The sequence below is a fragment of the Rhipicephalus sanguineus genome, chromosome 9 (assembly GCF_013339695.2).
Source record: "Rhipicephalus sanguineus isolate Rsan-2018 chromosome 9, BIME_Rsan_1.4, whole genome shotgun sequence".
Taxonomy (NCBI): Eukaryota; Metazoa; Arthropoda; class Arachnida; order Ixodida; family Ixodidae; genus Rhipicephalus; species Rhipicephalus sanguineus.
In genome coordinates this window covers 28,122,791-28,149,936 of record NC_051184.2, presented here as the reverse complement: position 1 = coordinate 28,149,936, position 27,146 = coordinate 28,122,791, and the positions used below count along the sequence as shown (strand labels likewise).

The following is a 27,146-nucleotide window of genomic DNA, read 5'->3' as shown; positions in this document are numbered from 1 at the left end:
TAAAATAAATTCACTGCCAGTAGCTATACAAAGGTCCCAACTCCACAAGAATTCCAACATGAGCTCAACGGAACTGCAGAGCACTGATGCGCAAGCCGATGGTATCCTTGCCAACCTCGGCCACGGAACACACACCGCACACGGAGCCTTTGAACTCTGGAAGGTAGCTGGCTCCGCACAACGGACACTTCGCTTCCGGCTTTCCTCTGTATATGGGAACGTAGCTCTTGCCGCACAGTGCAAATGGGTTGTGCTCATCATACCGCAGCTCGTGCGCGTCTGTTGGAGTCTTGTCGCAAGCTTGAAGGATCTTCCTGGTCTGCGAGGCCACATCGGGACGCGGTCCCAGTTCCAGAAGCCGCCTGCCGAAGGACCCTGCCGTTTTGTAGTTCTTTAGCTTGAAGAACAGGTTGAGTGCGGTGCGGAGGGTCAGGATCTGGTGGACCGGCTGTAAGTTGCAGTGTGTGAAGTACGCTGCCATCTCGCAGGCCCGCTTCTGCTGTTCCAACGTCTCCTTGGGAAGTGCCTTCCGTTCGGTCTCCAGGGAGAGACCCAGGATGTACTCGCGGCACACCTCTATGAGCTGCTGGGCCTCTGCCATCTCCTGTCTCGTGTCGACAGCGAGCAGGAGTACGGACAGAAGAAGGGCCCGGAACTTCTCGACGGCCTCGGAGAACTTTCCGGAAGTTGTCAGCTGGTAGCACACCTGCAGACGGTCCAGCAGGTCTGATAGCTTGCAGCCAACAGCTGGGAGCCCGCTTTTGGCGGAAGTGGCGTCCCTCCAGTTCCGGAGGGGGTGTCCGTATAGACAGGGCAGCTCGGGCAAGCCCTGGAATGCCGTGCGGGAACGCGCGAAGGTCGCCATGAAGAGCGGCCGCAGGGGCTCGAAGACGACTGCGCCGACTTGGTCGTGGAGCAGGCGGAAGGCCGACTCGAACGACCCGGCCAAGACGTGGTCGACGGCAAGCTTGGAGTTGTTGACCCACTGCTGGCTTTGGGAGACGCCCTTGGTCGGGGCCACGAAATAGCCCTCGTCCCCGGCACCAGGGGTGGGTCCAGTCGCTTCAGCGAGCTCGGGCGGTAGCTCAATGTCCTCGTCCACATCCCATCCACCTTCTCCAGCTTCGCCAGCTTCGAGGGGCTCCTTTTCGCCCGCTGCGCCTTCCTCATCCAGAGCAAGTTCGGCATCATCACCCCATCCTAACAAATCACAAAAGGAAATTACGTCAGCACTACTTCACACATGTGAAATGGAATTTTTATTAAATAATGAAGTAGCGTTGCACACAAAAGTGAGTCTGAAACTTCAGGGTACATGGAAAGAAATCTGACAGAAGAAACAACAGCACAGTTGCAAAAATAGCAGACTCGTTTTTGGTACCAAAAAAATACAGTCTTTCAATGATCCAACAGTTACTAGCTGCACCTAAGTTACGTATACTGCTGTCACAATGTGACAACATATTGTCGAACGTCCTTGAAAGCACCCCTGACCATATTTAGAATCTCACACTTCTTCCTGGATTATATGGTGCTGAAGTTGAATCTCGCCGCAATGAAATACAGTAGATTGTCACTAAACGGAATATGAAGGGGCCAAGAAAATATGTTCTTTTTAAACTGTAGTGCCATTTACAGAGAGATGAACAGAGGTGCTGAATTCAAATAGGTACCAATCATATTAGAGTTAGTTGTTCAAATTAAGCAGCATTTAATATCAGGAAAATGCGTACTAAAACAGTCTCCAACAAAAATAAAGATTGCAGGGCTGAAAGGGTTAAGAGATCGTCATTTACTGAGAGTCCACTGTAGTACCATCACGCCCAAGTCTTGATGCCTTCCCAAGTTACACTCACAGTAACTGGAATACCGGCAGGGCTACACAAAGATGCTTTGTTCTGTACCACATGACCCGTAGACTTACCTTCAGCGTCCACTTCCACATCTGCTGCAGCCATGGCAGTTTTCTTTGTGGTAGCTGCACTGTCAAAGAAGCCTCGGGTGACGCTCAACAGGGGCCAGTTCTCGTCACATGGCTGGATTGGCACAGGAGGCGTGAGGAGAGGGGCGTTGGGATCTGGGGCGCTGTGTGACTCAGCGTTTGGAACCAGTGGAGCGAGAGCCTCGGCCTCTTCCGTGAGTCCGTGAGTGCGGGCACACAAATAGGCCAAGGAGGTCTGTCCACAATTCTGCAGGGCAACAATATCGAAAGCTCACAATTGACAGAAAGAAAGAAAGAAAGAAAGAAAGACAAGGGCAGCTATCCTGGAATTGCTCATTTAATCGACATGTCTACTTCAGCTTGATGTCATCCGAGTGCGTTCAGTTGCTGCAAAAAGTGGCAAGCCATAACATGACCGTGCAAGTTCGTTAAACGGGAGGCCACGTTAAACCTAGTTCGACAGCTAACATGATCAAGGAATACGAGTTAATGCAGGACCTCCATGTTTTTTGTGGCCAAAAGCGGATCTTGGAAAGCTGCATTCACTGCACTGAAGCGCCTTTCATTCCTCTCATTTATGTAGAGAATTGTGGAAGCGCCGTCACATCAGATGACATTGCGGAAGAATAACCCGAAACAGGGGGCGCGCTGCTCATTGAGCTCTGGCCAATCAGCGGCAGCCGAAATGGACAGTTCGAGAACAGCTCCCTTATAGGGGGAAACTTGAAGGAAGATCGTAAGCAATGCTGAAGAACATGGACAGCTGGTCAAACGAAAACAATGACAACAATGGTTTGAGGGCAGCAACTATGGTGGCGATGGCTGCATATTAGTAATATGACAGGGCCAATACAGCGCATGCAACAGTTTCAGAAAGTCTCATGTTTACGAGGTCATGCTGCGAAATGATCCCTATGCAATTGAAACACCATTTTTTCGCGTGATAGCTACAGATGCCTATGTAAGGCATTGCTATGCATTCAGCATCTGCACCTTTTTTTTGTGTGTACTTCGAAGAAAAATAAAGCATCTGAATCTAAATGATGATGACGTTGGCAATGGCAGCTCGCATGTTGCAGATATTGGATGAAATTCAGAATGAAGACAGCAGTTTTTTCTTCCCTGCTTCAGAGAGCCTGAACTCTGAGTCAACGAAGCAATGAAGGAATCAACGGCAAATACCCACCTTGAGAATCTTGATGCGCTCCTGCACATCGCCGAGGTACAGGGCGTTGGTGAACTGCCCGCTCGTGTCCTTTCGTATCTCCGCAATCTTGAGCATCTTGCGAAGCTTCTCCAGGTTGCCCGTGATCAGGTAGAGGAACGACAGCTTGTCGAAATTCTTGGTGCGTTGGTATGCCATCTCCACCACCTGAGGCACCAACAAGGGATTCACGTCAAAACGCGACATTCTAAACAGGGCAACTCATTGATTGCACATTAGTGACAAGTACGTCAAGCTCAATTTATGAGGGCATCTAAAAAAAATATGACAATTACCGTACAAATGCATACCTTGAGGTGTTTAGTGCATACTATTAACATTTCTGATGGGTTTTAATGCACTAGTCAGAGAGGTTTAACTAATCACCCTAGCCTCATCACTGCCTGCACATAGTACAGGAGTTTGCCATGCACAGTATTAAGCATGTCACAGTCCTCTATTATAGCACATGTGTTGTTCTGACCATCATATTAGGAGAATAGGGAGTCACATCTCACCAGAACACACTATAAAAAATAAGCTCAGGTAATGCTAACAAAAAGTCAGACCTTTATGGAAGGCTGAGATTCAGATACCTTTAATGGGTGTAGTACATAACTAATCGAGTCCTGTACATAATGCAGTTTTGTTACTAAAGAAGCACGCACCCACGGTCCAAGGAAACCAAAGATCTGGTATGCAGCAATTTTAACGAAATAGAGGTTCAAAACAGTTCAAAAACCTTCTCTCTAAGATACAGTTTTCATTACTGAAGTGCACATCAAAGTTGAAGAATGATGCTGAAAGTGTGGCCAAATTGCCAAAAAATCACCAAATTGGAAACAACAGAACACACCGTAACAGTACACAGAATGTGTAATGCGCGAAGTCCCCAATCACAATGAATGAATTATTCGTGCAGGTACAGCAACGAACAGCGATGCTTTCCTCCAGGGCCACTCTATTACCTGGTGATTTCCCTGCATCAGAGCGGCTTCGCCCAGCTTTTCCCAGCATTTCTTGTCGTCAAGGGTGCGAGCTGCTTCCAACGCAACCTAGAGGAACGAAACATATGAAATTCCTGAATGCTGGAACAGATGCGTGCTTGCATGAACAAATTCATGCCAAAATCGTCTGGCTCACCACTTTGCATGCACAGTGATAGTTTCGAAATCAAGAGCCTAAAGGCACAATAGAAGCAAAACCTTGATTCCAACTAATGCAACAAGGTCACTGCTTAAAAGTACCTGAAACATCACATTTACAGGAAACACGGCTCCTAAGAACTGCCGTGCCAGTGCTACACAGGCGACCTTAACTGTGGTTAGCGCAACCGTGGTTCAGTTACATGATGCACCACAGTGCGACTAGACCACTGGCAGTGGTTGGCCCCCGATTGAGCTTCACAACCTCGGTTCAGTTTAACAGATGTTTTGTGAATGGGCAAAATGACAGAGAATGCATCGCCCAAGTGCAGCATCTACCCTTCAAAACTCTCCATATCGATATTGTATTGCCAAAACATAGGCCAGAGCAAATATCGCAAGTGCTTCAAATATTTGAACGAATGTTACAGTAATCGAATCAGCTTCTAGACAAATTGAAAATTTTCAAAATTTTGAAGTATTTGAAACGTGCGAATAGACATATATACTGTATTTATTCGAATCTAAGCCGATTTTTTTTTTTTTTTGAAAAAAAACGATGTGCGAAAGTGGTGGGTCGGCTTAGATTCGAGCATAGATTCGAGTACAATGATTAAGTTTTTTTTTTCTCGCCTTGCGAATTTCGGGGGTCAGCTTAGAATCGCCGTCGGCCAAGATTCGAGTAAATACGGTAGGTATTTTTGCTGCAGCATGTAGCTGCCTCTATGCCGTGAAACGGTCTAGTCAGGAGAAATCCGCACTGCCGCGAAGCTACACTTTAAGGGTGCATATGTTAACTTTTAAAAAGCGTGTTATATATGGGCTTATACAGGCTACATACCGTAAATTTAAGAAAGTAACATGTTTTACTGTAGCGTTCCACCGTACGGCACAGCAGCCGCAGGTTGCACTGATGCAACTTTTTCAGGCGGGTTGCATGCAGCAAAGTACATTAGTTTTTCTATTAGTTTCTTTCAAATACTTCAAAATTGGTGAAGTCTTATATTCATGTCAAAGCGAACTCTAATACCGCAATGTTCGATTGAATATTCGAAGTGCCCGAATATTCACGGAAGCCTAGCTGCACGGCACGACAGCCACTCATGCTCACCTCGATGTTTCCGCATTCCAGTGCAAGGGCAAAGCGTGTCTTCTCGTCCTTGACGAAGTGCAGTGCCACCTCAGGGTAGCCCTTCTTCTGCAGGTAGGCTATGATGGACTGGCCCACCAGCTTGGCATTTCGCACCATGTGCAGAACCTGTTGGCATAGAGGCGAAACTGTTCAGCTATTTTTCTAAGCCGCAATCATTCATGCCAAGTCAGGTGCCCGGCATAAAACTCCCATCATTACGAAAGTTTTTCCATCCATGCACTATCACCGACTGGAAAAACTTTTCATCACGCGTAACTACTGACCACGGAGAAAGAAGCATTCTTGCTCCATGCTAGCGACACTAACATACCGTATTTGCTCGCATATAACCTGCCCCTGCATAACACCCGCACTCCTATCTAACTATACAAAAAGAAAAAAAAAATGCATATAACCCCTACACTCAAACCTCATTATAACAAAGTCACATCTGCCACGAAAATAACTTCGTTATGTCCAAAAATTCGTTATAAACGTTTATTTGTAACACTGTAGCTACGACAAGACTAGTCTTAATTTACTTCGTTATAACCGATAATTCATTATATCCGTGTTCGTTATATCAAGGTTTGAGTACATATAACACCCCCCCCCCACTTTTTAAACACACTTTTCAGTTTTTTGGTGCGGGTTATATGCAAGAATATACGGTAAGCATGTTCCAGCATCTGCTGCACACTGAGCAAACTGACCGACTTGTACTTATCCTTATTGGTTTTCTTTAAGCGATGTTATTCGCATGTATCTTTACTTTCTTAACTAAACATGTTAATTGGCATACACTCTTCTTTGTGGCTCCTGACAATTGAACCATGAATCTTAATATCTTTTACTGGTACTATATGGTTTTGTTTACGAATTATCTTTACCATCTATTCCCTATAACATAACACCTGGTCTGATTGCCTCGAGGAATATTTTTGAACCAACAAAAAAGAAATTAAACAGTATGGTCTTTGCAACACAGAGCTCCGGGGGTCTATGTTGAATCAAATCTAGCATTAAAACATCTCAAAGCAATGCACAGACTAACCCTACACCACCTGAAATGCCGTTCTGTGCTTATGTTTTGTTGTGCTCGCATTATTGTACGCCCCAGCAACCTGTTGCCAAGGCCTCATCACAGCTGTTGGCAGGCAACAAAATTGTAACAAAAACACACACGCAAAATCCATAACATCCACTTTAGCAGGAGTGAACTTCAGCCGTGTTACACTTCACAACTCCCAAAGTCTCGCCATCTTTGGTCGATAAAGCGATTCTCAAGCAACATTCTTAAGTCAGAGATCTCTTTTGTTTAGGATTATGGTAGACCGAGGAATGCCAATGGAAAAGGGACAGAGAAAAGGTAATAAACGACACACTAATACCACTGTATGTTACCTATTACCTTTCCCTTGTCCCAGTTACAGTTGCGCAGCTCAGTGTCTCATCAATCTAAACCAACCAGCCCATTGATGTGCGTTATCCACGATTGTTTATGCCACAATGTCAAGTGGGAAAAAAACTGGGCCTAGCTTGCACTAGTGGTGCGAGGCCAGAGACCCAGCGGGTCTGATCGGCACCTAGCTTGTCCAGACCTTTCGAGGTTTTACTAAGTTTTTGCTAAGGTTTACAAGGTTATGCTAGATTTTGCAAAGCTTTGCTAAATATTGTGAGGTTATGCAATGAAGGAAGGGAAGGCAGCAAGTTGTCTTTTCATCCAGTTTACTTTCATGTTGATGTCACAATTACTACAATACACTTAAAAGGACACTAAAAAGCAAAACGACTTTTCTCATATTAGTAAAGCACTCTTTCACGATGCCAAAAACACCATGCTTGCTGCGAGAAAATGCACAACAACAAAATGTGGGTGGCAACGCCTCCTAGAAGTTTCCGCACCATTCGCCGTGACGTCACATGTTTTCGGCGCCTACTAGAGATTATGTGGTTCCTAATTGGTAAAATTGAAATACGTTGTCCTCTGAGGGGGCCATAGACTCAACATACCAAGTTTGGGGTAATTTTGTTGAGCCAATGGAGCCAAAATACGATAAATACACTTTGAAATCCGTGACATCACGCGGGGAGATTCCGGCACGAAATTAAATGAAACTTTGAACTTGATTTCCTCCTCTATTATTAATCCTATGATGTCGAAATTAACGACATTAGAGTTCTCAGAGCACAATTTATCGACTTAAACCAATTCATTGCTTCTCTTTAGTGTCCCTTTAAAACAGTACAACTAACGTCCCCTATACCTTCCTTAGCTTCATTATCTGCTGGTTCTCATTAAGGTTATGCTAAGTGTTGCAGGACATTGCTAAGTTTTTGCTAAGTGTTGCCAAGTGTTGCGAGGCAATGCCCAGACTTGCAAAGTCCCGCTCTATCACTCTAAGCCAGCCTTCAGCCTCGACAGATGCCCCCGCATTACAGACGAGTGCAGATTGCCGGGTGGCAGCCAGTAGTGCTCAGCTTTGGGCCAGGACCAGCTAGGTACTGATCAGCTCAGCTGTGTCTCTAGCCTTGTGCCACTAGTGCAAGCTATGCCCAGCTTTTTTTAGCCAAGTTCCTTAGCCAAGCTTTTTTAGCCAAGCTTTTTTTAGCCAGCCTTGCCATGCAAGGGCGAGATAGCGAAGCTATGTACAGGTGCGCTAGGGGATGCTAGGCAACGTGAGGTGACGTCACTGCTCAGTGAGGTTCTTTTTTTTTGTTCATGACGGAATGGACTAACGCTTGGTTTAAATAGCTTTGCTGTTACACTCAAACCTCGTTATAACGAACACGAATATAACGAATTATCGGTTATAACGAAGTAAATTAAGAATAATCTTGTCATAGCTACAGTGTTATAAATAAACGTTTATAAGGAATTTTTGGATATAACGAAGTTATTTTCGTGGCAGATGCAGCTTTGTTATAATGAGGTTTGAGTGTAAAAGACACTCACCTCATCATACTTTCGGTTGACCAGAGCAAGCTTGAACCGATACTCAGTGGGGTCGATGCCCAGGACACGGGGCCGGCACTCGCGGTCCAGGCAGTACACACTCGAGTCCTTCACACGGGTTATGTAGATGGGCAAGTCCAGGGTGCGGATTATGCCGTGGTCACTGCGGGCCAACACAACAGAACACGTGACTGCTACTGTGCACTTCGCACAGAAAGTTGACTACTTCCTGGGCGACTTTCATTCAAGCAAGACCGAGGCACAAATAGCAGTCGAGCGGTCGACAATCAATAGACAGAATGAGGCACCAGCAAATCCAGTTTAGTAAAGAACGGCCTGTGCCTCTGCAGCATCACCGCCGACACAGGCTCTTGGTTGGTGGACTTGCCGAATATATATAATTGCTTCTTTTTATGCCTTTTGCTCTTAAAAGGACGCTGAAGAAATAAGCTGAGCTCTCCTAGCTCCAAAACGACATTTCCAAAACCCCACTGTACCCTTGAGAGGATGTTTGGTATGATAAAAATGATGTAAAAGAAAAAAAGCTGACACTGGTTTCACCTTTGCACACATCAGTTTGCAGTGACATTACAGTAAAAGCTCGTTAATTCGGATTTCACGGGACCGGAAAAAATGTCCGAATTAACCGAATGCCGAATTAACGAATGAACAGGAAAAACAACATTAAAATCAAGCTGCAGAGGCATACCTTTATTTGCTGAAGTATTTTGTGATTGTCGTCTGCGTTTTCGCGCAGATTACGGCTGACATTGCAATTTTTCGTAACTGTTCCAAATGGCCAACAGCACGCAAGCTGTCGGGACTGTTCAGGCAAACGTCCTCAAATATTAAAAGCGCCTCCGAGATTTCCCGTGAGGTGCGATGAGGTCGCGGCTGCATCTCCTCGCATGACTCTTCGTTGGAATCGTGGTCTTCCTGGGCGCCCGTGACATCATTAATAATGTCTTCATCGGTCAGGAGACCAGTCGTGGCGACACCATGATCAATCGCGATGTAGTCCTGAAGGGTCACATCTGTGGGAAGGACAGCATCGAAGGCCGAGCAGTCATCGTCGGTGGACTCGGCTGACACCTCGTCGATGCCATCGTCAGTTACTGCCGCATGCTCGGGCCTCACAAAACCGCTGTGCCGAAAACAGTTGGCGATGACTTGCGGCGGAGTGTTTTTCCACACGTGGGCGATGATGTGCAATGCGCCGAGTAAGTCCACTTGATACAACGTTCCAGCTTCTGAGCATAGGATCATTCGCTCTAGCAGGTGCTTGCGGTACTTCGATTTCACGTAGTGAATGATACCCTGGTCCATCGGCTGAAGAGCAGACGTAGTGTTGGGCGGCAAAAAAACTACTTTGATGCTCTTCAGTTCGACTGTACAGTTATGGGCACTGCAGTTGTCAACAACCATAATTATCTTGCGGTCCTTGGACGTGAAGTGCCGGTCTAACTGCTGCAGCCAGCCGCGAAAAATGTCCGAGGTCATCCAAGCCTTCCTGTTCGCTGTGTACTCGACAGGAAGGCTTTTGACGTTCTTAAAACAACGTGGCTTATGCGCCTTCCCGATGACAAGTAGTGGCAAGCGCTCCGTGCCAGTCATATTGGCGGCAAGAAGCACAGTTATCCTTTGCTTGCACTTCTTGCCACCAATGCACGCGTCCCCTTTGAAAGTCACCGTCTTGTCGGGCAGAGCTCTGAAAAATAGAGCAGTTTCATCTGCATTGAACACGTCACGTGGTTCATATGCGGTGATGTGCTCCAGCAGCTTCACATTTCTCCACTCGGTGGTCACGCTTTCGTCAACGCTGGCCTTTTCGCCGCACACACTTCTGAAGACAAGTTCGTGTCTCTCTCGAAACCTCGCAAACCAACCTTCTGACGCTTTGAACGATTCAATGTTCATCATTGCAGCGTACTTCTCACCTTGCGCCATGATGAGAGGTCCGCTCAAAGGCAGATGCGCGTTGCGACAGTCAGTAATCCACCGGAGCAAAGCTTCTTCGAGCTGGGGATGAGCTGCGGTTCGCAACCGCTTTCTAGATGCATGAAACTTCTCGCTTTCGAAGGCTTGTCGAATCTGTTGTTCATTTTTCACGTACGTTCCCAACGTGCTCCGCTTCACGTTGTACTTGGTCATAACGTGCTGTCGCGATTCGCCGTTCTTCAGTGCTTCCAAAATTTCCACTTTAGTCGCCAAGTTCTTCGCTTCGTACTTCTGCCGCTTTTTCGGCGTTGCCATCACTGTAGCGCACGATGGTAATGGCATGCAAATACGGTCACAAAGGAAGAAAAAGAAAAGAGAACTCCGCAACAAGCGATGGCGCCGACACGACAACACAAGGGAAAATGGCGTCGGAGACGTCGGAGACTCTGAGGCGCAGTTAAGGTGGCTAGAATGGGGAGGTGTGCTGAGCGCCGCGCGTTTCCCTTGCCAGAGAGGGTCCCTCTGCGCGCCGATGCCGCCAGGGGCGCTGCTGCAGGGGGCGCGGGTACAGCTGCCGCTGTCGCAGATTTCCCGTTGGAAGGCTATTACAAGGAAACGCGGCGTGATTTTTTTTCTTTTCACCATTTACGCGTTCTTTATTGTACACGAGTTATGCATTAGTGAGCTGTGGTGAAAATGCCCTATAAAACGAAGAGAACTGAACGCTGGTGCTTCGTTCCTGGCTGCTACGAAAACTCTGAAACCAAAGAACTGAATTGCGAAGAAATACAATGATAGTGATTAACAAAATGTATGTTCGCCCTATCCCGGTATAGGGCGCCGTTTTCTTGTTGTTCTTTTTCTCTGGCAACGCAGCTTAAAAATGAAACCTCTAATACTTTTAGAAAGGAATGATTTGCGCTTGTGCCTTGGACTTCTAATATTCGTTGCAAACAATGTGTTAGATATGGAAGCGCGATTACCATGGTCTGTAATTAGATCAGAGATACCAACAGTTAAAACGTACATTTTTAAAGATATACAGTTTGCATCAGAGACAATAATTATACGTTTTCATATAAAAACCTAGTTTATTCTTTGAAGCACATTAGTCGTGAGTGAACACCCCTCAGATTATATTCGCATTAGCGCTGCTAGAACTACTCAATGTAAAAATATAACATATTGGCCCTTCAAGTAAGCTCAGTTCGATCCTTCGCACACAATGTCGCGATTTTTTTTTCTCCTAATGCTAAACAAATGCCATTTCTGTATTTAAATTGCCAGTACACACCTTGCTCACATGACAATTAGCAATACAACTCATTATGTCAATAAAAAAACCGCGACTTATGCATCGGTAGAGGGTAAGGTTAGGACAACGTCACTAGACTAGTTTGTTAACCTAGTCTAGTAACGTTAGGTTAGGCATCATCTCTCGCTCTTTTCAGTGGTCTTTTTCAATTCGACTTCCCAATCATACAGCTAAGGCGCTTAGCCGTGCTCCCTATTGGGTTGCAGAAATTAGCGCTTTTTTTTCTATCTTTCTCTTATCATCGTGTATATTCACCTATATTAATTCCAGAATACTGGCTGTTGTTTTAGCAAGCTCCCGTCAAATGAATCAACAGCAGTTATAGTTACAGATTATGTTTCGGTATGTTCGGCACTTCCTATATACGGCAGCGAATTCAACACTCCTGAGCATGTTTCGTTATCTAATACCTGCAAACTTACAAAAAATTTGGTTGCTGAGGGTACTGGGCCACCGCGGATTGTATCTAAATAAAATGGCGGATTCATGTGCCTCAGTATCTCTATGTGGAGCTCTGATTCCTAATTTACCAGATACGGCTTATGCGACAGCTTTAAGGTTTAGAAATGCTTGTTTGCAAAGCGACACTGGCAAATTATCACTGGATAAATTTAAAAACTTCGTACATGTAAGGTATTGCTGGAATAAACAGCGGTGTGCATCGTGACAATTAGAAGTTTCTTACAGCAGATTACGCGGTCAAATTCCATGAGTGAATTTTTATTTATATAATGCTGGTCTCATGGCGTCCCCGGCCGTTGTGCAAATTTTGCAATCAATTGAAACAACGGACCACTTCCTTTTATTCTGTCGCCGATATTACAATTAGAAAAGAGGTAACTCGTAGCTTCACTAGAGAAGATATGATTAACAATAAGTTGCTGTTTTTAAATTCAGAGGGATGTCTGTTGTGCTGTATTCGGTTATATAAATATGACGAAAAGATTACCGCGATGGTTTATTTTTCTTTTCCTTTTCTTTGTTCCAAATCCATTTTTTCTAGATTGATCTCTTGCATTACTTCAGATCTAGATATTTACTACCGCGAGGGTTATCTCTTTCATAAATTCCATCTGACAGTATGACCGCTTGCTCATTTATCATTTTACTCGATGTTTACTTTTTAATCTAACTTTCTAGTTACCTTCGGCTTCATATGTGTTTTTTTAAATTATCCATATTGTGTGTAACGAATTTTTTTCTTTCAAGGAAGTAACACCAATTGACATTTGCTGGTTGGTGCGCACCGCATGTCACTCCGATATATTCTTTCTCGCGTGCATTCCTTCACGAAGATCAGTAAAAAAGGAGAGGAAGATGAGAAGCGTACGAACTTGAGCTTGTTGGTACACATTCATAGTAAAAAACAGCGCGAAAACTACAAGGACGAGACAGCGCTAGTCCTGTTTGATCTGTCTCGTCTTCGTGGTTTTCGCGCTGTTTTTTACTAGGAGAGGAAGATGGTTCAGTGTGCCCTTTTTTTACTGCACCCGCTGAAAGAGAAAAGGAAAAAGACGATTGACGCAGCAAACTGTTGCAAGCTAATAGCGCGAGACAGGTTTGCCGTACATGAGCGGCGCTACGCGGCACGTCGTCTGCTCGACTGCCCGCGCCTCTGCGTACAGCGCCCCTTGCGGCATCGGCGCGATTTGGGGACCGGTTTTCGCGGCCGCTTTTCACACCTCCCCATTCTAGCCACCCTAGCGCAGTGGAGAAGAAAGAAGACGCCGACGTTCGGTGACGCTGCGATCGCCCCCGTTAGTTGATTATGATGGCGATGCCACTCAGGTTTCGGTTTCACTCCAGTGGTGTCAGCGCTGCTTTACCACACTTTTGTGTAGCATCAGCCGTCAGCATTTGTCCGAATTAAGCGGTGCGGAGCCGAATTCTGACGAATTAACGAAGGTTTGGTCCCATAGATTAACATGCACTTTGGCCGGGACCAATAGAGCCGTCCGAATTATCCGAATTTCCGAATTAACGGGTGTCGAATTAACGAGCTTTTACTGTACGCATCTCAATGCTGTCTGTTTAGGCTTTGTTTTTATTGGCAACAAAATGACTACACAAGCATTCCAAAAGAGTCAAAGGCATCTACTAAGCTAAAATGGCCATAATATGCAAAAAGAAAGATAGGTTTGAGTGACAAATTCAAAAGCTCGAACATTTACCTTCAATTTCTTTGTCAATTATCAGAATCCTATTTAAAAATTAACGATGCAGTTTTTATAGCATACCTTGCCCCTCCAGAATGATTTAGCATTTTCTTTCAGTGTCCCTCGGACATTATCCTTTTGCTCCATTGCAATCACGACTAAAGAGACAGAGTGTCGGCGCTCACCCGTTGGTCAGGCTGTATTTGATGTGGTTGGACGTGGTGTAGACGAAAACACCCGAGTCGTCCCATGCCCCGCTCTTGACACGTGTGCTCTCCTGAACGCTGCAGAGCACCTCCAGGTTGCGGTTGCAGATGGTCAGGGTGTGCTTGGCCAGGAGGGCAACGTGGCTCATGTCTGAACTCCACACCACATACTTTGCCTTGGCCTTGACCGAGGCACGCTGCCTGCAATCGTGAACAGGAAAGAATCACGCCATGCACTCGTCTCACAGAAACCGCTAGGTTTCGAAACATCGTCATAATTTATTCTACCATCAAGGACTTGTTGCTAAGCACTACGTGAGAGTACATAAGAGTAGAGGGGGGCAATGTATGGGACACAGTAGTCCAAGGTCCTCGTTACATGAAAAATATGTAACACCCCGTCGAGAGCCACTGCCATCTTTGCAAGCCATTGCAAGATAAGTGAGGGGAAGTGAACCAATCAGAAAAGCAGGTGAAACCTCAATCCCCTGACGTTCCGCTTTCTGCATGCAAGCATGTCACAACTAAGACCATCTCCATTTCTAGGCTCTCCTCGACTCGTATCAACCGGAAAGATAATGAAAACATCTCAGAGTAGGCAATGCTAATTATGCCAAAACAAAGGGGAAGTCCTGTAAACCGGAACAGCGTTTCATTGCCCTTTTCAGAAATTGACGTGGGTCCCTGTTCATGCTAGCGTCAACAGCCAGATAAATTAGACGCCAGGTGGACTGGAACAGAAACAGAATCGAATAGTATCTTGACATTTTAGTCTCCCTTGTGTTGGTTAAAAATGTAAACACCACAACAACCTTTCCTCTTAAACCCTCCAGCTCAAGGGCACATTAAATGAAGCACACACACACTCACCTTCCCTGAGTCACATCAAACAGCATCAAGCTGTCAGAATCGCGCAGCAGAAGCATGCCTGTGCCAGCATAGAAGATCTCATCACAGCTGGGTGTCTGCACTTTCTTGCTGACCTCGTTCTTCATGTTTTTGATGACAATCTGAAAGCACAATGGTAACCATGCAAAGTACATGGTACAAAATGTCCCAGCTGTGGATTTCCTCTTTTAATCCACATCACCTGGTGCAAATCATATACTTTAGACAACACAGCATTCCAGAGGAGTTCGTTACAATGGTTCATGCGTTAGGTAAACATTTCCGTTTTTGACATCACGAAACACTGAATATGAGACAAAGGGGAATGGCACGAGTGTTGATGTACCAACTAAAATTTACTGTTAACATCTATGTGTTTTATACCATATGTTTATTTGAAAGAGATGGAAAGGACTTAATCTAGAATTCCTGGAAAGCTTGCATTGTGAGCTCCCTGGTACGCCATCTAGGAGCATTGTAGTTTAATGCAAACAAACAGAAGTACAAAGCTCCACTGACAATGACGACATTAACCCTTTCACTGTCACTGACGTACCGGTACGTTTTCGCGTTTCCCCCTCACAGCATCACTGACATACCGGTATGTTCTCCATTGTGCATTAAAAAATTCGCGCCGAAGAGCAAAGCTGGCGTGTTTGGCGTGATTCTACTGGTTACGTCATCTGTGCGGTCTTTCTAGAAGCACATATTTTCACTCCTCGCTATGTGGGTACATGTATTGAAGGGTACGAAGCGACCACGCCCACACTTCTTTACAGGAGGGCATGGTCACTCTGCACGCGCTACTCTCTCGGGCTGAGCGACCATGCGACGCGCATGATTGCGGGTGCAAGTGTTGGTCTGCCATCTGCTGCAGGTTTTCCGGGGTTCTTTTTCTTTCTTTTTTTTTTATTATTGCATAGGTTTGTCTGCTACAGCGCGTCACGTTCAGAGACGCGCGCCGCTGCCTCTCCAATAGACAGAAACATGACTCAATCACTGCTTTCACTCGATCTCCGCGACGTCACTTGCTGCTATCAGCAGCAAACAAGGTTGTTGTATCTCCTTTCCGTCCCTATCTGTCATCTTGACTTCACAACGTGCAATTTCTTTGCGTTTCAAGATTCCCTGATATTCCCAAAACCAACCCTACAATAGGGGTGTGTCACGGTCAAAAACATCCGATAGTGAAAGGGTTAAAATCTTCACCAACCTTCCAGGTGGTCATGTGGTCTTCTAGTGTCCCAGCATCTAATGTCACTCTCTCACATATAATGTTACAAGAATACTATCACTAGGTATTTGTTAATGTATTTTTAAAATGAAATGTACCCGGAATGTCACAGACAATGAGCTTACCCCAGCAGGAATGCATTTCAAGCACACAGTTTCGAGAAGGATAATTTGAATAATGCCATAGTGAACAGTGAGGTAAGTGATGGCTACAGCTCTACCGAGATAAACAAAACATACAACGCATGCTGAAGGTAAATTTGAGCCAATCCAGCACACAGGAAATGTAATTCATCAGAAAGATTAATAATAATAATCGCTGGGGTTTTACATCCCAAAACCAGGATATGAGTAAGAGGGACGCCTTAGAGGGGGGCTCTGGAAACTGACCACCTAGCGTCCTTCAATGTGCACCTAAATTTAAGCACACTGGCCTCTAGCATTTCGCTTCCATCTAAGTGCGGCCGGGATTCAATCCCGTGGCCAACAGAAAGGTGCACTTACATTGTGGGTGCGATCGAGCACGGCAAAACGGTTGCGTGCTACCCAGACAGCAGTGAGGCCGGTGGATCGCTTGCCCTCGACCATGTCTGGATTCTGTGGGTCGTAGTCTTTCGGAACCATGCACAGGTCGTACGTGCTGTTGTCTGGGTTCGCAGTGCGTGTGTTCAGCAGAACGGCGTTCTCCGCTGGATTGTACGACATGCTGCACCAATAGAGAAATAATAAATTGAAAATAATAATAACAATAATGCTTACCTGCTACTGCCTTTATACATCTCAGTGAATTAATTTCCCTAAATTGCCTGATTTGAGTAAAAAATGAGACCAATGTAATTAAGATTCCAACGTGAGTCAAAAAACGACACACAAGTTAAAAAAAGCCCCGACTTAGCAGAACTGCCATTTTCAGTAGTCACATAGAAGTACTTCAAGAACAACCAAGATATCTATCTGTGTGGCGGCAAAAGTGACTTTTGGGAACAGTTACAGCTGCAAGCAGATTGGAGTGATGTGGTTACGAGGTAATCAACATGGCAACAATGGCTGCTTCGATGAATGCCATTTCAGACCTGTAATTGCGGCATGAAGTCGAAAAATCAGATGACAAATGGCTTTAGCATCCGAAATTTCAGATGCCTTTGTACAGTGGTTCTGTGGGGCACGCAGCGGTGCCACTACAGTGCCCACATTATCAGGCAAATTCGAAAGATCAGGCACCTAAAACGCAGGTTGTTGGCTGTAGCCAAAAGACAGATACGCACCTGAAAACAGGGCTACGGCTACCGCCACGGAACTGCAAATAGGCCACGTCTTTGGAGGTGGTGAGGTCCAGGCGTCGCAGGAAACGGTCCTTGCAGTAATACAGCAGGTTGCCGTGCAGGGCAAATGCAGGGCGCTCACGCTCGAGCTTGAACAGGATCATACCTGCGGATTGAGAAGGAGTGAAAAATTAAGAAATTGTGGTGTTTTATGTTTCATACCGTTATGAGGCACACCGTAGTGCCACTAAAATGCGGCCGTCGTGGCCAGGAGTCATTCCTGCGTCCTTGTGCTTAGCAGTAGAGTGGAACCCCTTTATAAGAGACATGCACCGGGGTGCAGTTCTTGTCCCTTATGTGAGGTGTTTCTTATAAGCAGGGAACCACGCTGTCATTTTCTGATCAACCCCTTTTTCTATGTAGGCCCACTGGTGTGTCTTATACGCAACTGTCTCTTACATGAGTGCCTCTTATAAAGGGGTCCACCTGTACAATGCTACAGCCACAATGTACCAAGACAGGTCCTCCATATAGCGCTAGTTCATTATTTCAGACTCACATCAATGTACTCTAGTATTCTGGTTTGCTCAGATGGAAGGTGTGATTGCCCCGCAAAGGCACGGTCCCAAGTTCAAGCCTCAAACAATAAATTTTTTTTTACCAACGGCAAAGTTTGCCTTCTCGTAACACTGTAACATGCATTATTAATGAGAACATTTTCTGTACAGTACTCTTCTAGCAGTGGCAATATTTCAGTGCATTTCAAAAAGAAAGCCCCGTGCTGCCTCTCCTCCTTTTGACCAGCCAATCTGCACCAGGTATGACATGCCAAATTCCAGGTAATGCACCTGAATCGTGTCCTGCCGCAAAGAGGTTAAGGCTTGGGTGGCTAGCCAGGATCCAGAAACGGTCGTGCTCGCGCCGGAAAGTGTGCAGGCAAGTGCGCTTGGACATGTCCCACACCCGGATGCTCTTGTCCTCGGAGTTGCTGAGGATCAGCTCCTGCCTGAAAATTGATCAGGTGAAAAAAAAAAGAAAAAAATGTGGTTGATCCCTCTGATATAGGAATCGGTATAGAACACGAAAGTGAAACAGTTGGCACATAAGAGGAAGTTTTTGAAAGACTCGCGACCGGGATACATTGTCCGGAGACACTGCATTGGACACGCCGGAGCATCGCGCAAATCACACGTGAACCACAGGCGTTCGCAAACCGTGCAGGCGAAACCGAACGGATTGTCACTGAATCGTTTGGTCAACTCGCGGTCCACTGCAGCGAAGGGTGCTAGATTTGCGGGTCGTAGACCATCCTGTGGGTGTGCTGGGCATCCTGCGTCGTATTGTCGAGCGGGGTCCTGCTGGCGGGTCGCTTCGGCGAAGGTGCGATCATTTCGGTCTTGGTTCGGTGCGTGTATGGCAGCCAGTTGGGTCGCGATACGGTCAACTTCTGGAAAGCGAGAGGCAGAGTTCTCAGCTTGAGCCGTGAACGCGCGAAGGCCTCCTGCTCCCCCCTGGCGTGCCCATCGCTGCACCAAACTCACTTGCGCGACGTTAGCTCGCCGACGTCGTTGTCTTTCGACGGCGCTTATTGCCGCAGTTCTCGTAGTCGGTGCCATCACACTCGTATCAGTAGACAGCGGAGAAACACCGTTTGTGCATATGGAAGCTGCATTACGCTGCACACGCTAGCACAATGCGAAAGACCAAGCACGTAACTGACACACTAATACAACGCGAAAGACAAAGCACGTAACTGAATCGTCCACCGAGTCAAATCAGCGCGTATAGCGCGTCGCAATTGCAGCCTCCGCAATCAACTTCAGAAACATTTTCAGAGCTGATTGCGGAGGCCACGCTCCGCTGTGCTGAGTAGGGCGAACACCACCTAGGTGGCGTTGGTAGTGCTTCTTGATTAAGGTTCTTGATGCCAGCCTCCCTTCGAATGCTGGCATCGAGGCGTCGTAGTGCTGAGACCACCGAAGCGTTCACTGTCGGTGCGCGTTAGTGTCATAATGCAGTACTTCTCTTTTCTGCTCGTAGGCGGCGGCACCGCCTCGAGCAAGAGCGCGGGTACACGGAGGAGTGTTAGATATATAAGGCGCGTCTGTGTAGCTCTCTGCAAGTGCGTTTGTGGCGCAATGGGTTAAACGCTCGGCGATCTATCGTCGCGGACCGAGAGGTCGTGGGTTCGATTCCCAAATTTACCATGTTTGTGAAACTTTTTCTTCTGGTTTTTTCTGCCGAATATGTTCGTGTACATTTTAAGAACGTCATATCCGTGACGGAAATACGTCAGTGAAGTCTTGGTGGACCCCGGCATAAAACACTTTCGTGTTAAAAAAAATTGACGCAGAAATTCCCAGCTGGGGAAAACGCAAGCCCTACCATATTTGGAATCATGTCATTTAACCCAACATATGATAGTGCTAGCCAATATTAGCCATAATTTGGGCAACAAGAGCTGACATTAGCCACCATTACTCAATGTTAGCAGTCAATAGCCACCACTTAGTGAACACTAGTCGAGAGCTTTCATTTAGGCAGCACTAGCCAACATTAACCAATGCTGACCACTGCAGGCAATATGAGAGCAAATACAGCAGATTCTCGGCAAACGAAAATCACTGAAACGGAAATAACTGAAAATATCACTAGTCTTGTACTTGAATTCTGCACCCCTCTTTACCTCTCAGTTAATGGAACTCCTGTTAAACGCAACATATATTTTCCTGGTCCCTTCAGTTTCCATTTAATGAGTCTACCATACAGTAAGACAGGACATCATTCATCAAACTATAATTCACACACCAGCGTAACCCCAAAATCGTGCTGCCCGATTTATTTCATCAAACTATAATTCACACACCAGCGTAACCCACATTAAATCATCTCTTGAACTTCCTCCTTTAATAGTTAGACGCAAAATTTTCCGACTCGCCCTGTTCCATAAACTATATCACAACTTTTCCCATATGCATGGTACACTGTTACTTCCACCTGCTCGAACTTTTCGCCGCCTGTTCAATTCTGTCCAACGCCTTCACGGTTCGACCCTTACATTTAATAAATCATTTCTTCCCGCAGCCATCGAGGATTGGAATTGCCTTCCGGAATCTATTGCCACTGAAACAAATTCAGAAAAATTCAAGGAGTCCTTAAGTACGCTCTTTGTTAAATGACTTTAATTATGCATTTTTTGTATTCATGTAATTTTTTTTCCCTATTTCGCCGTTGTATACTACAGATATTGTACTTAATATGTTTTGTGCCCACTAAGGCTTGTATCATGAAGTTCACTTGTTTTGACTTCTCTTCGTCTGTTGTGTTTTTGTTAAGTCTAATTTTAGCTCCCTCCCATCATTGTGTTGTACGCCTCTTTTTCAGCGAACACTGGCCATGAAATAATTTCTCTTGCGTGCCTTGTACTTTCTGTAGCGCTGTTGGGTTTTTTTTTTTTTTCCTAGGCATTTGCTGAACTCAGATCAGACATTTCTGCAATGTGCTGTTGTCATTTGTTAAAGGGGGCAGGACCCCTGTCAAGCTTCTGTAGCTTTTAGTCCTGTCTCCTCTTTTTCAATGTGAAAAGAAAATAAAAGTGATTGATTGATTGATTGATTTGATTGAACTATGCCTCATTTCAACCTTGTAACCCCCCCCCCCCCCCTTATGTAATGCCCTGTTTAGGGTCCTTATGGGTTAATAAATGATGATGATGATGATGATGATTAGGAGAGACCCACTCCGTCGTGGTGCAGGTCACACCAAATGGACCAGTGGAAAGCACAAATAAGCTCCAGATAGACCAGTGGCATTCAGCTTCATGGCTGCGGAGCAAGAAAACTTGTTCCAGCTCGGCCAGTGAAATGCTCCATCAGGTAAGTGACAGCTTACCCACTCCTGAACATGGCAGCTTTCTTATTCACCTTGCGGATAGCTATGGGACTCTCTCAGACATGCTAGGAATGTTGACAACTTAGAAAAGAGGCTGTTAATTAGTACGATGTAATTAACTAAGTTAAGCACTGCAAGCAAAGGAAAGTTATGTAAAGACTGTGCCATCCAGTCCCACATTATAATGCAGTGCTATTAGGCAGTCACCGTTATATATTTTCAAGGTATTTCGTTCATAACATGTTGCAATTGTGTCAGAACAAATTTTCACACATGTAGCATTAATATTTTGGCCACTGCAGGCCAGTCTTTATACAGTAGAACCCCGCTGATACGTTTTTGAAGGGACCGTAGGAAATAAACGTAAGAGACGGGAAACGTAAGAGCCGAAAAACAGGAAAAACGGCAAAATATTTAGTGGTACAGAATTTTATTTCAATTCTTACGAGCAGCACGAAAATTGGCGCGCTCAGCCGCGATCTAGTCGATGGATAAAAACGCGGAGCTTAGGACGGCCTTATCCACAGAAATATAATCAACGTATGTGATTTTTTTAACACCAACAGCTGTAGGCATGAAAAAACTAAGCACACGCAATCACGACCGGCGCGGCGAGTCCGACCGCGAACCGCACGCATGACCATGCGAGCTCCAACCAGCTCGAACTCCTCCCGTTCTCCGACAAATAACGATGATGATGAGTCTACGCCAACGCGATGGCAGAAGTGAATGCCAATCTCGAAGGCCTTGCTTTCGCAAGCAATTACGTCATACACGCCATGTTTGTGCAATGCAAATCTCAGAGGCTATGCTTTTGTCAATAGTAAATGCCAATCTCGAAGGCCTTGCTTTCGCGAGCAGTTACGTCATAGACGCCTTTGCAATTTGAATCTCGAAGGCCATGCTTTTGTTTGCATCAATTGAAAGATTCTGTTGCTTGCGCCTCTCATGCGGCTAATATTACGGTCAAACGAGGCCAAGCTGCGTGAAAATGCGCCATGGCCGCTCTCTTTGGTAGTCACTCGGTCGGCTCCGGGGGCACTTCGCGACGTATCATACGGGAACGGTCCGACAGTTACGACGTAACAGCGGGGTTCCCAATACATTATATCCTATGGGAGCTATGGCGGGACCGGCGGAAAACGACGTAACAGCCGGGAAAACGCAGCAGTGAGGAACGTAACAGCGGGGTTCTACTGTATATAAAAATAAAGATATTTTACAGATGTGTGCCTCTGATAGATGATGCAATCAATAACAGATACCTAAATATTCGTTAGAGGCTGATACACTAGCTAATATTCATTTTACAGCCTTCTGATGCAAGAAGGAACATAATTACAATTATTCAGTCAGATCATTGCTCTCCACACCAAAGTGGTGTGGAGAGTAATGATATTGCTTTTCGCTTTTCATTGATTTTTGTAATTTTTGCATCCAGTTCTACATTAAGGACTGCACAGTGATCACTAATACGCAAATTTAAAAATATGTGGAGTGTCCACATGGAGACGTGGCGACTGAAGTGGTCATGTTCAAGGTGCTAGTGTTCAACAACCATCACATGTCGAATTTTAAAAGATGTGTCCTGACCTTGGGTGGAACAAAACGCAGGAGACATTGCAGTAGTGGCCGCGGCAGGTATCCACTTCCCAGGCCTTGGAGTCGTTCATACGCCAGAGCTTGATCTGCCGGTCATCAGCACCCGACACCACAAGGGGTGCGGTGGGATGGAAAACGGCCCAGTTGACACCCCGCTCGTGACCTGGGGCAAAGTAGCGTCCACTTTCAGTCAGTCAGCTTGCTTTGAAAACTTCAGCACTGCACAGACCTCAAACTTTGCGAGTAGTTACTTCCCTTTACAAGAGTAAACAGAGCTCGACCACATGATTGGTGTTGTCCAAAGACTGAAATTCATCCTAGCCAGTCACATGGTAGTCCATCAAAACATGGCGACTAAAGAAATTTACAAGTAGACGCAGTGACACTGTCAATGCAATGAAGTTCTTAATTAGACAGACTTAACCGTGACCAGAGCAAATGCACAGTGGGCTTGCCGCTGTCATATACGGGTCATTGTTAAGACAAATGCCACAGAAAATGCCCCCGTCCCTTTTTACAGTGAACTTCAGAGGTAACACGAGGGCTGGTCTTTTTAACCCATCTCTAGTAGAACATTTATATCCGCCCCTTCCTGCCTATAAATCTTATGGCACGGTGTTAACATCAGATGATTCTTGCCATAGCTGCCGTCCAGTCCGCTTAGCGGCATCAGTGGCACGGTGAAATGTCATGAAACCAGTCTATTGAAAGATGACATGCTTATGAAATGCGTGAAATCATCCATTGAAAGATGACATGCCTATGTATCATCAAGAGAAAGAAAACACCGAAGACAGCAGCTAAAAGCATGAGCGATAGTGAGGAGACAGGAAATCTGCAGGCCAAGAATAAGTTCAGTTGGCACATGACAGGGCTAACAAGCAGCATGTGGCTGGTAAAATCGACAGATTGTACAAAGTGCTAGACTGTATTGATGGGCCGCCCTGTTAGAATACTAGCATGTCAAGGTGTCGTGCAAGGAAAAAGCTTGATTGAGCGACAACAGTGATAAGCTGCTGTAAAACCTGCCCCGTCACTGAAGGCAAATTGATGTACTGTGCACGGTGATATTTTGTACAGTCACCGTGGCCATCATGTTTGGATACTAGCACGATAAGAAGCTGCTTCCGCCAGAGTTCTTCAATATAAAATTTGCGAAACTGCGTTCAGAAACCCGGACAAGCCCACGACCGATTCTGCGGGAACCTGCAGATTGTCGCGTCATCTATTATGAGCAATACAAAATATTACGTTGCAGTGCTAGCGTTGTTGCGAGCGTTTATTAGTTTATTTTTCGGTCAACAGATGACGCGACAATCAGCAGGCCCCCCCCCCCCCCCCCACGATTTCAGCCAATGGGAATTGCGCATTTTGATACACGGGGCCTATGGGGAGTTTCGCAACTCGTACGACTGAAGAACTCTGGCTTCTGTGACGTCATGTGCAATCTACCTAAAGACCGAACAGCCACGAAATAAAGGAAAAACGGCAAGTGCACAGTCACAAGACAAGCTGTACCGTCTAGAAAGTGTCGCACGACAGCATCCGATGTTCCAAACAGGTCTGTGTGTCCTGGATTTTTAAGGTGGTCGTCAAGACCCCCCGGTCCAGGTGCCACATTCTTCTTTCTCAAACCACCCAGGTCCCAGACACGGATTGTCTGGTCGAGCGAGGCCGAGACCATCAGGTCTTCGGACGGGTGGAACTGGGCGCACATGACGTAGTGAGTGTGCCCTGTGAGCACGCAGATGCAGGTGCGTGACTGCCAGTTCCAAACTCGGATGGTCTGGTCGTCTGAGGAACTGAGGATCCATGGGTACTCATGGTGGAACGTGGTCGTACGAATGTAGTCCAGGTGGCCTAGCAGCGTGAACATGCATCGCCGCTGCTTGTAGTTCCAGACCTGAGAGTGACAAAACAAGTTGTAATGTTAAAGGAGCACTGACATGAATTTTAGCAATTTTTGTATTGTGGCTTTAAATAAAAGCACTGGTGTTGATAACCCCAAAATGAGCATCACGGTACCTCAGAACGCAATATATATATTTTTATTCCGCTACCTTACAAGAAAACACTTTTGGTTTCGATATCGAGGTTTCACAGTTTCACAGTGACGTGTTACCACAGTCTGACGTAGGTCTAAGTAACGTGGGGACCGCAATTCATGATGCCCTTGCAGCAGTATCCATCAAATGCTGCCAGCTGCATGTTAATCACATACACAAAGATGAGTGTTTTGTCGTCCGGCGTCTATGACAATGATTTCGGCCTCATGCAGGACACAAAATTCGCATACTCAGCACAGAATGTTAAGTCTTCATGATAAAGTCCATTGTGGTAGGCTGTGATGCCTCGAAATCGTGTCAGTACTCCATTAACCTGCCCTAAAGTCTCAAATTCAATTATCAATTCAACTTTATTTCGCCATCACAAGTACATGATAATCAAGGTGTCCCGGTAAACGCTGTCTATGGAAAGCTGCTTGACAATACCATGAACAGCTGTAACACTTCGGCAGTAGTGTGGCTACACGTTAATAAACTTCGAATCACGAGTTGAACTAGCAGACCTTAATAACCGTGTACTGCAAGGAACATCTGTCAGAAGCACCCCACAATACGCACACTCGTTGACAGAGAGTTAAAGTCGCACACTCATTGACAGAGAGCACACAGTGAGATCTCACGAACCTGAAGCCTTGTATGGGGGCGCATATTTCCTCGTTCAAATGTAAAACGTGCCCTTCGGCAAGGGGACCGGCCCCATTCAAAATGCAAGGAGTCAGGCAAGCGCGCTAGCACTGGCACCAGGTATCTATGACGAAGATGTGTACCTGTAAAGTAAACTGGGGTATATCTGCAATTATGAGCACACAAGCGAAAACCCTGGTATGCAGAGACGTTGACTACGCACGTTCCAGAAAGAAGCCGTACGACGTGCATCTGTCGATAATTCACAGGACATCTAGATGCGAAAGACAGCTACGCGCTGCTGTGACGATTTGGTGAGAACATGGAAAGCTTTTGAAAGAAAAGAGTCCGTTATTTTGCCGGTCAGTAATCTCGAAGATAGCTACTTAAACTAAACCACAGATTACTGTCGCTAAGCAGCCAACTCCGACGAGACATGACACACTAGTGCCCATCATTGATGCGCAGCGGTGTGGTGGGAGTCAATCCTTGTTAGTTATCTTCGATGGAGGAAATTTTCGGTGACAGCTAGTTTTCTTCCTCTGAAATAAGCACGGTAACATACGACACTCGTAGTTCATTGCGTCAGCGGCCGGCTTCGGGTGTCGCTTCATGTCGGGACGGCTCGTTCGGTTCGCTAGGTCGTCTCACCTTGATCTGATAGTCGTCGCCGCCGGAAACAAACAGCGGCTGTTGGTTGTGGAAGCAGATGCCCCTCACGGGACCGTCGTGCTCATCAAATTTGTCGAGAAGCGTGCACATTCGGTAGTCCCATAGCTGAATGACGCCGTTGTGGAGACTCGCCAAAATCCACGGCCTCTTCGGGTGAAAGCTAAGGCCCTTCACGCGGGCCGACTTGGTCTCGAACTTCGTCAGCATTCTGTGTCTTGTCTCGGCCTAACGATAACGAACGAAACAGCTTTTATTTAGAGAAATTGCTTGCCCGAAAATATTAACATCGGCGTCGTGGCAAAATCTACAGGCACGCCAACACCGCTGCCGACCTGTCACTTCCGCTTTCAGTAACGACTCTGGCGCCACCGGAAGTGCAAAAATTGACACCTATTCTATGCTTTCGCACTAAGTTAACATCAGAATATTTTACAAAACAATTAAACCAATACAAATTGTACTTATATTGTTATTTTTGTTGCAATGCCGCTTTTCGATCATTAGCGTTGCTGGGTCAGCTGACCTCTTTCTGATGGCGCCCACTTCAAATGCTTGAAGAAACAGCTGCTTAGTTCTAACTTCTACGCTAATATTTTCCTTCATTTATACTGGACCATACTAGTCCTGCGTTAATTTTAATACGATGAGCATTCCTTTTAAAAGCATCTATTTATCTATCTATCTATCTATCTATCTATCTATCTATCTATCTATCTATCTATCTATCTATCTATCTATCTATCTATCTATCTATCTATCTATCTATCTATCTATCTATCTATCTATCTATCTATCTATCTATCTATCTATCTATCTATCTATCTATCTATCTATCTATCTATCTATCTATCTATCTATCTATCTATCTATCTATCTATCTATCTGCCTGTTATGAGAAAAGGCGCGTTGCCTGC

General features: G+C 45.7%; 1 protein-coding gene across 1 annotated transcript; it reads right to left on the bottom strand.

Moving 5' to 3' along the window:
* Positions 1 to 26,571, bottom strand: LOC119404857 (coatomer subunit alpha). Its single transcript, XM_037671536.2, has 14 exons — positions 26,212 to 26,571; positions 24,389 to 24,773; positions 22,862 to 23,033; positions 18,226 to 18,383; positions 17,381 to 17,543; positions 16,620 to 16,821; positions 14,865 to 15,004; positions 13,974 to 14,195; positions 8,380 to 8,542; positions 5,403 to 5,549; positions 4,115 to 4,201; positions 3,129 to 3,314; positions 1,925 to 2,189; positions 1 to 1,200 (listed from the first exon to the last, which is right to left on the bottom strand). The coding sequence occupies exons 1-14, from the start codon at positions 26,437 to 26,439 to the stop codon at positions 65 to 67; spliced, it is 3,654 nt and encodes a 1,217-aa protein (XP_037527464.1). The 5' UTR covers positions 26,440 to 26,571; the 3' UTR covers positions 1 to 64.
* Positions 26,572 to 27,146: the final 575 nt, after the last annotated feature.